This window comes from Lygodium microphyllum, chromosome 1 (genome assembly GCF_053477565.2).
Source record: "Lygodium microphyllum isolate KBCC chromosome 1, Lygodium_microphyllum_v1.1.10, whole genome shotgun sequence".
Lineage (NCBI taxonomy): Eukaryota > Viridiplantae > Streptophyta > Polypodiopsida > Schizaeales > Lygodiaceae > Lygodium > Lygodium microphyllum.
Genome location: NC_141135.1, coordinates 23,638,511 through 23,652,488, shown reverse-complemented (window position 1 = coordinate 23,652,488; position 13,978 = coordinate 23,638,511). Strand labels below are relative to the sequence as shown.

Sequence of the window (13,978 nt, the reverse complement as noted above, 5' to 3'; positions counted from 1 at the left end):
CAATGGGAGGAGAATGCTTCCAGCAGTAAGAGGTTGCAACCACCAGCAGTCAGGAGTAGCCGTCGGCTGACTCGGAAGAGCCGCCAGCTTTGCAAACACGACTTTCAGCAACAACAGAAGTACATATTGGAATGTCGTCAATAGTCAAGAAGTGCCACCAGCAGACCAGGTTGAGCCGCCAGGCCAGCAGAAAAACGTAGGGTACAGCAATATGGTGGAGCCGCCAACTCAAGGGAGGAGCCAACGGCTAAGGAGGAGGAGCTGTCAACTAGAAACGCAAGTTCCAACATATTAGAAAGAGCTGTCGGGGTTGCGGAGAACGACCGCAAGTAGACTGGCTGAGCTGCCAACAATAGGGAGGAGCTATTGACTAACTCGGAGAAGCTGCCAGCTATCAGCAGACTGAAACACAGGCAAAAAAACAATAGATATAGGGGAGAGTAGCCGCCAGGTAAGGTGTTGATGCAATGGAAGAAGAAGAGAAGTAGATGTCGAACCCGCCATCGGTCTTTGCCTTCACTAGAGTCGAGGATCTTTGCCATTGTTTGAGTAGATTCAGCTCTGATACAATGTCAAAAGGCGACGTACGAGCAAGACAGTAGGATTTACAAGGAGGAACTCATAGTGAATTCAGCAAACACTGAGAAGAGAAGATAAGAGAGAAGAAACTCTGATGAATGGAATAATGAAGATCTGAATCATGGAGTGAATGTGATACAAGGGAACAAGGGTGTCGTAGCACAAGGAAGATGATGAAGATAGCCACAAACTACGAACCACAATATCCTCTTGAAGGGGTGTGAGGGTAGTGGAGAGGCTGGAGAGAAGAGGTGACGGACTGAATGAATCAACGGTGAAGAATGAGTGACAAAGGCAGCCTATAAATAGGCAAGAGACTATCTAGGATGGCGCCGGAGGAAGGGCACCAATTGTCTAGAATGGTGCCCCACTATGGACACCTAGCCCCTTTTTGGGGCTCTCCATTGTGAAACCCTAAATGCAAAACGCAAAACACAAACTGCAAGTGAAGGGTTTCTCAACAAGTAGAATGGGAGAATGGAGTACCCTTGGGACTGGGTCCCAAAGTGCCCACCATGCATATGAGAAGTATGCATAGTGCATCTAAAAGTGGGCATAGGTTGACTAGGCATGGGAATGGTAACTGCATGAGGAGCCCATGGTGGAGAGATAGAGACACGTGAACCTAATTATGGGAATCCTTATGTAGGAGTGACCCATGGAAAGTGTGATGACACACCATAAGCAAAAGATGAAAATCTCTATGTTTGAGAGATTAAAGGAGGTGTGTGAGTCACAACTCGAGGTAGTAAGGGGGATGCCCATCACAGCCATCTCAGTGGGAAATGATGTGCTCACTTATGGAAAGATAGAGGGATTTGTGTTAAAGGGTGGGATTCCCTGTAATGAAGCCCCATGGTGCAAAGTGGCTTGAGGGTGAGTGGATGGTACAGTGTTAAAGGGTGGCATTCCATGTAACGATGCACGGTGATGTGAAGTGGTAGTAGAAAAGTGTGAGTATGGAATGGAGAATAAAAATGTGCTAGGAGCAAAAACAGAGGTTCCAACGCCCAGTGTAGGGGATGCCGATGTGGGGTATAATCTAAGGTTTTGAAATGAAGAAGAGAGGAAATCAAGGTGTGGGCTAGAGGACGATGAAATGGGAGGGATTTGAGAAGAGTGGCTTACATGCTCAAATGAAACAGAAGATGTAGATATACCTAATGAAGGATGTCTCTTTCAAGAGCACCCTCTATTGAAGTTTACATACAAAAAATCATCCGGATCCTGCGCACCAAAAGGAGAAACGGGAGGGGGTTTTGATTTATATGACTCAAAGGGGTTGTAGGAACTTGACACTGGGCCTAGCTAAGATGAAGAAGATGGGTTGCCAATCATCCCAAATGTCGTATGTCCTCCATGATCAGAGAGGTGGCCAGCCTTACCAACCAGTCCAAATGGAGTAGCAAAGTTGATAGGAAGGGTGTAAGTTCGACTACACGTGATGTGCAAGTACTCTTCAAACTCCTCTATCATCATGAAACTAAAATCTGAACTGGGAGAAAACAAAGAAGGTGAAGGTGAAGGTGGGGTGTTGTCTTCCTCATTGAGTCCATAATCCCTCCTCAGGGCCTCCAGTGATGAAGAAGCCTGATAAGACATCATGGGATCCCAAGAAGAAGGTGCCTAAGACATTGTGATTCGATTATGAGTCATTAATGTGCCTCACATAAAATCTAGCACTACAATATCCGCAAGATACTCTTTACAAGAGCACCAGCTTTAATACCATGTGTAGAAAATTGTGGAGCGGCTGCTAGGGTTTGCACTAAAGAAATACAATGTACGACTACAACAGAAACACAATGATATAGACAAAAAACCCTAAAAGAAAAATTTAAAACTCAAACACAAAAATGAACACAAGCAAAAGGAGAGAGAAAGAACACAACTCTGTAGTGAATGAAAACTGTACATGAATGAAGAGTGTACAGAGTGTCCACCAAAGCAATAGTGTCTGCGAGTGAGTTCCATGAGAGACAAATCCCAAGTACTGTCTCCACTAGTCGGAGTTGAGAGAGTGCTGAATAATGATAGGTAGCAAGCTAGTCACCAAAACACAGCAATTGGAGGCTGAAATCTAGTAAATGCAGCAGTGTACCACCAGAGAAGGCCGAAAATTGATCGCCCGAGGTAGCAAAGAACTATCAGGTGATAATAGGAGAGGTGTTTGCTGATGTAAACCGCCTGTTGGATAACAAAAACACAGGTATTGCAGCAGTCGCCTCGTGGGAGAGATGGCAACAGCCTCTGGCACCAGATGCTAAAAACGTGGGTTGATCAAGTGCTATGATGACGCAACAGACGCAAACCTCCAAACAACAACATGATGGCTGGAAACAAGCCGCCTAGGGGTGGATAGTGATGGGCTACAATCAGTGATGACTGGATAATAGATGCTAGGTGGCTGATGGTTGAAATCTACAGAGTAGAGTGAGAAACCTACACAAAAGGATGAAGACTATATGGGGGTCACTTGCCTATTTATGGATGTGGATGGACCCTCCCTAATTAGAGTTTCACAGAAGCTCTCTCAAACCACGCACCTTTTGTTAGCAAAGTATTTGTCAGCTCATGTGTGAGTCTCAGCTTGATCTGGGCTAGGCATTTTTATTAGGTATTTTAGGCATTTTCTGGTGTGGCATTTTATGCCATTGGGGCATTTTATGCACCAGTCGGCCAGCATTAATGCTGTCCGACCAGCATTATTGCTCCCCACTTTTTCAGCCTATTTATACTCAGTGCTCCTCCTCGATCATCATCATCATCTTCACCATCTACAGACTCTGTGGAGAGAGGAGCCAGTGCCAGTGCCCACACAGCCAGTGACTCACTGTTGTATGCGACTATCTCGTGTTCAGATATATGGATTCCATTTCCCGTGCATACATCTGAGTTCTCATCTATATCTTGTTCTTTTCTTTTCTCTTTTTGTCTTGTGTTTCAGCAGTTTATTTCAGCACATGTTTATGCTTCCACCGCTGCTCCACTTCTGACATGGTATCAGTTTTCAGGATGCGTGTTTCTGCTATGTTTTATTGCTGATTTCAAGACTGTTTTCCCCTTTCCTGCTGATTAGACGACTGCTGTCACAGCCAGGCGACCTGTTTTGGGGCTGTTTTCAGCCTGCGTTTTTTGCAGTTTTGCCATCGTCTGCTGCCTACGCACCCTCTGCTGCCTGCGTTTTTCATCTGCAGCTGCTGGCGACAGTTTTCTACCTGCTTTTCTCCAGTTTACAGCCTGCGTTTTGCTGATTCAGTGTCTCTCGTGACTGGGTGACTGTTACTTCAGGCCGTTTTTGCTGTTTTTGGCAGTTTTTGACTGATTTTTTGACTTTCTGCCGCAGATTTTGTCTTCTACTATCAGATTTTGGGTTATATTGCCTGTGAACTCTCATTTTCTGCAGTCTGTGCTTGTGTTTTGGCTGTGTTTCCTCTCTCAATTCCATCTCTTCTCTACTTCTCTTCTTATCCTCTCCATATGGCTCCTCCGTGCACTTCCACTGATGATAAGTTACATGGACCTGATTATCTCACATGGAGTGTAGTCATGAAAGCTTGGTTTGTGCAGAAGCGGTTATGGTACATCGTCTGTGGAGCTCTTCCTCGACCTCTCCATCCTTTTCCTCTTCCTGAAGACTTTGATGAGGACAACCATGAGGAAGCGGTGCTCACATGGGACTCGGACGATGCCCGTGCTTACTCGGCGTTGCTTCGGTGTATTTCTAAAGTGGTCTTACCAGCGGTTACCTCCTGTAGGACATCTCCTGAAGTATGGCAGAAGTTGCAACAAATGTACGAGGCACCTTCCACCATGCGGGCAGTCACACTTTATGGCTAGCTCCAGCAGATGAAGTTTGAGCCGAAAGATACTATTCAGTCTTTTCTTCTTCGTGTTACGCAGGTACAGGACCAGCTTCGGCACATGCAATCTGCTCTTCCCGAGGCGCATCTCGTCGGGACGGTCCTCTACAAGCTCCCCCCGGAGTTTGATGGAGTGGCCAATGCTTTGCGGGCGCAGACATCATCGACTCCTGTCAGTTTTACACATAAGACCTCGATGCTTCTTGAGCATGAGACATCCTTGAGATTACAAAGGCAGCTTCTGGCACATTATGGAGACGAAGCTTATGTAGCTTTAGAGAGGGGTGACGGGAAGAAGAAGTCGAAGGCCCAGTGTTACCACTGTGGCAAGCAGGGACATTTGCGGAAGGACTGCAAGAAGTTCGCGGCTTCCAAGAAGAAGGAGCAGAAGAAGAAGTGGGCTGTTGACTCTACCGATGAGTCCTCTCCTTCATCAGACTCCGACTCAAATCCTCCGCCCAATGTGAAGTCCAAGACGCGGAAGGGATCCTCTTCTTTGGATCACGGGAAGGGCTTGGTGGCCCCTTCCTCGGCTGCTTTCTAGTGGTGGTGATGAGGTCATCCCTCACGACTCTCTTGTGCCAGAGAGGGAGTGTGAGCGGGTGTTCAGATGGGGCAGCCGCGCCTCATCTATACTTTTATACAGGTGCACAGGTTCCAGCGAGGGACGTCCCTGACGCATCAACTTCAGTCTGGCGGAATCAAATCCTGGAGCTGGGATTGACATCCACGTTCATGATGAGCTGGTTATCTGACAGAGAGCGGGAGGCTTTCGTCTGGAGCTCACATGAGGGGACACTTTGGCGGTCTGACCAAAGGCAGGGAATCCATGGTCACCTATGTTCAGGGGCATTTTTGACAGGATGGTCTTGTATGCTACTACGAGACATTGGTGATGGACACAGAGACATGCTATGATCTTCTCTATTTTCAAGTGTTTGGTATGATCGACATCGACATCAGGTTCTCTCCGAGGCACCTTGGTGGTGGCTTGATCACCCACTGCTTGGGTATCCATGGTTCTACTTGGTGGTTCTATGTTGTATAGTTTATGATCCCTTTTCCTTGTACTATTGTATTGTATCAGATCACCCATGATCTGAGAGAGGGTGTTAGCAGAGTATTTGTCAACTCATGTGTGAGTCTGAGCTTGATCTGGGCTGGGCATTTTTATTAGGTATTTTAGGTATTTTCTGGTGTGGCATTTTATGCACCAGTCGGCCAGCATTATTGCTCCCCACTTTTTCAGCCTATTTATACTCAGTGCTCCTCCTCGATCATCATCATCATCTTCACCATCTGCAGACTCTGTGGAGAGAGGAGCCAGTGCCAGTGCCAGTGCCCACACAGCCAGTGACTTACTGTTGTATGCGACTATCTCGTGTTCAGATATATGGATTCCATTTCCCGTGCATACATCTGAGTTCTCATCTGTATCGTATTCTTTTCTTTTCTCTTTTTGTCTTGTGTTTCAGCAGTTTATTTCAGCACATGTTTATGCTTCCACCGCTGCTCCACTTCTAACACCTTTTTGCGTTTTTCATTAAATAAGCATGTTTTGGGGGCTGTTTAAGAGGCTAATCAGCATGTAATGCATTTCTTAACTCAACAATAGTATCTATGAAGGATGTTGGTAGCACAATGCCAAAGAGGCATCTAAACTCCTCCACCAGCCAAAGATACCCACAATGAGGCTTGGAAAGAGGAGAATAGCAAGGTGTTAAGGAAACCTATGGTGCAAACTAAAACTAGAGACCATGAAACCATTGTACCACAGAATCATGTAGATTATACCTTTCATGTAGATCAGATGTAAATTGTTAACTAGCTCTTCCGCAGCCTCCATTGAGGTGAGAATAATGAAGATACCTTGTCCCATCAGCACTACCTCAGCAATGAGCAAGGTGCAAATATATAGGGTGGAATGAAGCTAGACATGGAGTTGAGCTTGAAAGGCAAGTGTCCCGCGACCTATCCAAAGACCGTGATCTCCTCACATTCCTTTTCCATGGCCCAAACCATTTGGAGATATTCCTTAGGAAGGAAAATCTGCAAGGTGTGAGATTTGGGTGCAATCAAGGGTCGCTCTTACCAAGGGTTTCATTGCGGACATTGCTCTAGCACCTCCTCGGCACATTGTGAGCTGAGCAAAGAGCAAGAAGGCTACAACAAAGGAAGGCAAAAATGGAAGCCTTGGAGGAAAAGAAGGCAAATGGAGAGCAAGCAAGTATTGGGTAAAAGTTGTCATGGAGGTGGGGTGAGGAGAAGGGAGAGGAGGCGGCATGGATATGTGAAAGGAGAAAGAGGGCGGTATGAACTCATAGTCACCTGAAACATTTCATCCTACTTTGCATTTTGAGGTTTTGCTTTATGTTTCATTTGAGTGGCTACCTTGGGGTTTTGAGGTTCAAAAATTATTTACTATAACTAGAATTGCTATATAATAATTATATTAGCGGAAGAAATAGATCCAAATCCATCAAACAAAAATCTACATTCCATCTAGTTCATAGAGTCAAAAGTCCAAAACCTAAAACAAAAGCATGCATTTCACCTACTCGTTTAGAAATTAGCATTTATGATTTACAAATCACAATGTATAGGCTACAACATATGGATAATACTTAATGCAAAGTAAATGTGAAAATGGATGTTCAAGAGTGGAATCCTTGTGGGTAGGCATTTGTCACTCAAGGAGGTGGAGATCCAAGGCAGAGGAGTAGGTGGAGGAGTGTGTGGAAGCAGAGGAGAAGGAGACGAAGGAAGAGGACGAGATGAGGTAGAGATGGAGGAAGAAGAGGTAGAGTAAGAAGAGATGGAAGAGGAGGAGATGATGCATGAGAATGAGAAGGTGATGGCATGCACAAGGAGGGTGTGGGAAAAACAAGAGCTGAAAGAAAAAACTGTCCATACATTCTCTTTTTGACAAAATCCTGAAAAGAAAAATTTTCAAATTGTTTCATGATTATGTTCCACAAAATGCAATGAAAAGTTCCGTGGGTTCCATCATTTCACATTTTATCAAGGAAAAACGGGCTTTTTGGTTACCATGTGTGGACGATGTGTAGGTAGTATCGACTTAATAGGCGAGGGGGAAGGCACAGCCTGAGGGGCAGCAGAGGCCATGCAAGGGTCAAAAGGGGGTGGTGATCTGAGTGCAGCAGTGAAACAGTCATGTGGCCAGCTAAAACAATGTCCAAAGCAAGGGGTGACAAGAGCAGCAACAGTGAGAGGTAGGTGAAGGCTGGGGAAAGGGTGTAGGAAGAAGAGGAAGGCGGCGCACAGCTCGAGGGCGGTGACAACAACAAAGTGAGGGAAAGTAGCTCATCAATGGGCTTCTCATGTAGGAATTTGGAACCACTATCAACTGTCTTTCTAATATTAATGGATCACCTAATGACTCAAACAATGTTTCTTTATTGGGTTATCTCACATGTGAAAGAACTTTTGGACATCACAGTCTAAGTCCTTGCAACTGCATTGCAGCAGCCATCAGTTCTGCATTGAATCTAATTTTGTGAGAATTTCTCTCTCCTATTCCATCATGTGCTTGTGTTTCATTCTTATTTTACATTAAGCCATGATTTGATTCAGCATTCTCATGCATATTGTTCAAAATCTAAAATTAACCCTAAGGTTGTGTCTCAAAGCAGTGATGAATTCTTTTCTAAAATAACTCGAGGACATTAAGCTATAGTGGATGCTACACAGCTGGCACACAACAACCAGAATGAAGCTGGTATCTTTGACAACTATTTCTACTCTGTGTACATATTGGTTTAACGTAGAAGGGAATGTTGAAGCAAGAATGGATGAACCTCTTCAACAAGTCTGGATGGATCTGCATAAGGTGCAGCAGGGATCTAGAGTGGGAACAGCTGAATTAGTCATGCCTCCTTTTCCAGAGACTACTCAATGTAGTTTAACTATCCTTTACAAGGACTAAACAAACACATGGAAGATTGCAATGCAATGACATGCAGGGGCTCTAGCAATCCATAATGGTTGTGAAATCTCTCACATAAAACAAAGAACTTGCATGCTTAAAAGACAATAGCCATCAACTCTAATATCTCTTACTTTCATATAATGAAATGATTATGCAATGACTTGTAAGCATTAATTACGGCTTTGTAATGAAACTTTTACCTTGGGTGATGCAGAAGTACACTCTGAGGGGACCCATTGCTGCCATGACCTTAAAACTGGTAAAGGATGGCCCTCAGTGCTGAAGACATAATTGCAATTTGAAAGAAAGCTATCATCAAACAACAGGTATAAGTATTTACACCTGTTAGACAAGCATATTGTGAATCTCTTTTTTTTTTTTCGTAAATATTGTGAATCTCTCTCTCTTTTTTTTTTTGTAAAAATCTCTCTCTCTCTCTCTCCCAAAAATATCACTTCAAAAGAGATATATCCAGGATGTACGGTGGTTTTGCAAGACTGCCCACTCTTGATCCAATTCATCATTAGAGGAACTCACTAGAGATTTAGAAAACATTCTACATGATGCAGCAGCCTATGCACTCCACATACAAACACTAAGCAGAGAGAAACCCCCGCCAGTCAACTCCCCAAAATAGTTTGTATGATGATGATTGCCACAACATGTGAAATGGATTACAGCAAGAGGCACTTGTCACACCACAGAATCAAGCAGAAACACTCTTCCGATGTCACATGTGAAGGAAAAAGCATAGTTTTCTTGCTAGATTTGAGTTAGAGTTATATAAGCTAAATTTGGATTCGGACAGGACAAAGGCCACCCACCCTATTACAACTCCCAACAGTCGACATGCACTGCTCAGATGAGGATGGTCTACTGGCTGAGCATTTTCACATGCCCGCAATACATTGTCTCCTCTCTTAGTTCACGTGTGTAATAGAGCCGTTTGTGAGGCTTCCTAACCAGCTGGTCTGACAACACGACTGCACTGCTCTTCAAAAGTGGAGACCCTATGAATCTGGTTACTGCCTAGGAAAAATCTGTGTCAGTCCTTGAACATGAAATAAGAAGTTGAGTAATAATGTTATGAAGACCTTATTTCGTTTTCTTAGATTCTAGAGCTGTCGACACAACTGGGTCACCCGGAATGCCTTCATCTTTGCTTCCACCTCTAGAGTTCAAAGTCATACTGCTAGGCTCAAGGGTCTTCTCCCTCAGCAATTGGATCTTATTCAGCATGCTGGCCATCTCCCTAGAGAGGATTTAGTTTCTTGGCCTACAGCAATTTCTTCTGCTACTCTGCGTGACTTTTGTATTTCTCATGTGATTAATATACTCATTACAAAAAAGCAAAGAATATAATGCTACTTCATGGACTTCAAAAAAGCTTTTCAGTGTCACGGGCCAGACCCATGAGAAGGTTACAGGACCCCGGAATCCCTGATGACCTCTACAAAGGGGGATGTATGCTTTATATGAGACAATAACAAGTAGGGTATGGACACAGAAAGGGTTGTCAGAGAGTAACCTGCACCATTGGGATTAAACAGGGTTGCCAACTTTCACCTACACTCTTTCAACTCTATATATATGAGGTGGCCAATTACCTTCATAAAAGTGGAGGACCAGGTGTGGCTGGGGTCCTGATTCCAATCCTACTATATGTAGATGACACAGTCCTCCTCTTAGACTCATCAGAGGGTCTACAACAGCAACTTGATGTATTGCACACTTTTTGTCATGATGGAGATCTCTTGGTAAATCTAGGGAAGAACAAAGTGATGGTGTTTAATACAACAGAGGCCTAGGTGACTAGATCAAAGCGTTAGTATGCCTTTGGTGGAGCATTGAGATCATCAGATCTTGCCTTGGTGTTACGTTTAAAGGTCCACAGTTTTCCATGAAAGAAGTGGCAGATGCTAGACTGATGAGCATTTGCAGAATGCCAGAGTGGACATATGCAGTTCCAGGAACCTAGGACTAAGATATTGCTATTGGACACACTAGTCACACAGACACTTCTCTATGATGCTAAGGTCTGGTGACCTAGCATCCATCACACTATGAGAGAGCTACTTGTGGGACATGATGGACCAGAGAGAGAGCACTACAATGTCCAGCAGTATATGGAGAGCATTGGTGATGATAACCTGGAAGACTTTGTAGCAAGCCATCAGTTCCTCATGAGATCATTAGAGCAGAGCTAGGCTTTTTGACAAGCAGTAACCTTCCTTCATATATTATGGGATCTCTCATACCAGAAGTATCCATATCTGCCGCTTATACCCTCCAAATGGTTGGCGGCAGAGAGTGACACTTGCTGCTAGTGCGCATGCCCAAAGGAGCACATGGCTGAGCTTGTATAGGATCAAGCTAGAGTCTAGATGTTCTACCACCTTTTGACTGCAACATTCATGGCCCCCACCTTTCACTTAAGCTGTTGTTGGCCATTGATGCCCTTTGTCCCTTGGTTTGGGCTTCCTAACTACATTAACTTAGGATAATTAAGACAATTAGTACACCTACCACAATTAGGGCTAGGGTTTCCTATTGCATGTCGTGCAGCTTGCCATTGTTAAAAGCTAGTTAGAACAATCTTGGCATAAAATTTGCTGTGCACTTGAGAATTCTCAAGGTTGGGCACCAGATCTGAAACATCCGATTTGCAGGCTTTCATACCCATATGAGGTGAAGAGTCAAAAGGGACTGCTATTATTAAGTCAAAATGGAAGGCATCCTTCATAGATTGAGTACAGAAAAGGTAGTTCTCATATCCCAACTCAGAACAATGAGAATAGTGAGACACCCCCATCTGACACCTAAACTTGAGACCGTAAGAATTGTAAGATACCCTATAAAACACATACATTTTCTATATCATTAATCTCCCATATCACTTCTTTGAAACGTGAGAATCTTATTTCATGAAGCAACATTCTCCCTTAATTAAAATGATAATTGTGCCACCCATTTGATGAAACCCTTGAAGGCAACATCATCCATGAGCCAAAACTTGATCAACTAGCAAGGAAAAATATATATCCTTAATTAAAATGATAATTGTGACACCCACTTGATGAAACCCTTGAAGGCAGCATCATTCATGAGCCAAAACTTGATCAACTAGCAAGAAAAAATATATGTAGATGGTGATGCAAGCAAGTATTAAAGAAAGAAGAGGGAAAATCAGAAAAGAGAGGAGGCATGATCAGAAAATGAAGCAATACACTCTAGCAACTAACAAGCGTGCTAAAAGTATGGTCCAGATCAACCAGAAATTTATCGCTTCCATGATATTTGACATTTCAAAGTAAAACATTTAAAATCATAGTTTGATACATTAAATTGTTCAGCTCTGGTACATATTTTTCAAGATAAGTGATGATGATTACGTCTCAGAAAGGAAGAAGCTGTGTTGATGATCTTCTAACTCCATAGTTGTTACATCACGAACACTTGCATAGCCTCCATCAACACGAGTTAAGTCATTCAATGAACTGATAATCCTCTCTCCAACTTCCAGGTACCAGGGGTCTGCAAGCAGTTGCTTCATCAAGTGATTAATTCAGGGGTAAGTGATTTTGAACTTGAATCTGTTGCGAGTACAAAGTAGCCCATACATTGTACAACATGCTCCCACTTCACTTCCATTCTAAAATGTTTTACATGCATGGATCTCTTCTTGTGTGCCTGAGTGTACACATGCAAGTGTGCAACTTTAAAATCAGAGAAGGCAAATAACTTAAACCATGAGGTAAATAACAAAGAGCAACAGATAGAGTCATGACTTGAATATCAGCAATATGTAGGGACTCCCCTGCTCTCTTCTTTCAGGAACTCATCCATAGAGAATAGAGAATTCCGACTAGGCTCATAAGCATAAAAACAAGCAAAGAACCAATGGTTGAATTGTTCCTTTTGAAGATGGACTATATCAACTACTGGCAGCCAACTCAATTTAAAACCTGGGCCTATACATAAGGCCTTATATGTGTTAATGTACATTGAGTTTAATCACATAATTAGAGCAAAAGATAAAGAGTCATGACATGAATATCAGCAGTAGGTAGGGGAAACCCCCCCCCCCCCCCCCCCCCCCCCCCCAGCCACCCACCCGCCCCCCTGCAAACAAATAACTAACTAACTAACAAAAACCAAAACAAAAAAAAAAGCAAGACAAAACACTCTTCCTTCAAGATATCTCCCTTGGAGAATAGAGAATCCCAACCATGGTCATATACATAGGTTCTCTTTCGTGAAAAGAAGCAAAAACCTATGCCAATTCACAAGATATCTTCCATAGAGCATAAGGAATTCTAACCATTATCATATGCATAGATCCTCTTTCGTGAAAATAAGCAAAGAACGTATGCCAACTCAATCTATGCTCTATACATGAGACCCTATCTAGCTCAATGCACATTGAATTTAGTATCAGGTAGGGGCACTAATTCACTAAGTCCTTTGAAGAAATTTAAGGATAATCGTATCCCTCCATTCCCACCCCAGTTGTACCCACTTTGTGACTTCCTTTTCTTGTCATAGAAGTCTTCTGACTACTCATGTTGTCTTCTACCTATCTTTGACACACCTAGTTGGTTAGAAAGCCCTTTGTAAATATTTCTATTCTTTGATTCAAAAGTCCTCACAAAAGTGAGGATAAGTCTATCCCATTGATAGCTTTCCATTTTGAGTTTGGATAAATTTTTGATTGGGTCTAAATTTAGGTCCAATTTAATACAAGGGTGGAATGGACCCCACATGTAGGCAACAATTGATTGGATTTGACTTGATCGGAACGTGGAGTAGACATCCCTAGAACATAAGAATCCTGATTTATTTTGCACTAAAGGTTTCTCAAAACATCATCCAGCTGGAAAAACTGGTTCTTGTCAAAGCATAGAACCTCCTAAATTAAATACCAACACAACTTCATCCCATTACTAAAGCTTATGCCATGTAACTATTGAAGAGCCACCTCTTTCGAATCAAGGCCTCGTGAAGGTCATCAACGTCCATGAAATTTGGCTCTTCCTGCACCATTGTCAAAGAAGAGACAAGATCATAGCACTCTATCAAACTGTTGACATGGAAAACCAACTACATCTTCCAATTTCAAGAAAGCTCGAGTGTGCATGCCACATCACTCACAGTTTAGAAACTAGATGGGACCCCTTGCAGCAACAAGGGATATGAAAAGGCTTATCTAGTGTCATGAAATCCAGAAAGTATCAAGTGGCAGCTGCCTATGTCACACCATATCTAAAGATACAGAGCTGTGAGAGACTGCAACATGGTCTCATAAACAAGCCAAATGTGATGCCAAGAGCCACCACAATACCCACACTTCAACGTCTTCCAAGATAATAAAATCTTGGACGAAAGGTAGAATCACCCTCTCCATCCTCAAGATGAGCCTCTCCTCAAGCTATACCTGAGATAAGAAACCAGAAGTAACCTCACCACTTGTAGAGGAGCTGCAAGTCACATTTAAAGCTCCTTTGTTCCCAATAATATGGGTAGTTCCTCCTATTTTTTCCTTCCATTTCTGCGGTGGAATAAGCTGAATGGAGTTTTAATTAGCCAA

The 13,978-nt window shown here is 43.2% G+C and overlaps 1 protein-coding gene across 11 annotated transcripts in view; it reads right to left on the bottom strand.

Moving 5' to 3' along the window:
* The window catches only part of LOC148040919 (Glycosyl hydrolase family 47 protein), a 74,261-nt gene that overhangs the window by 38,971 nt on the left and 21,312 nt on the right, over window positions 1–13,978 (bottom strand). For 6 of the 11 annotated variants that reach the window (XM_087674340.1, XM_087674127.1, XM_087674204.1 and 3 more), the window contains 2 exons: window positions 11,784–11,925; window positions 8,592–8,733 (listed from right to left, as the gene is read on the bottom strand). In XM_087674340.1, coding sequence (XP_087530466.1) covers window positions 8,592–8,733; window positions 11,784–11,925 — 284 coding nt within the window. Of the gene's footprint in view, window positions 1–8,591; window positions 8,734–11,783; window positions 11,926–12,011; window positions 12,082–13,978 lie in introns of those variants that run through there. The other 5 variants (XM_087674371.1, XM_087674228.1, XM_087674455.1 and 2 more) reach the window with 3 other exon arrangements.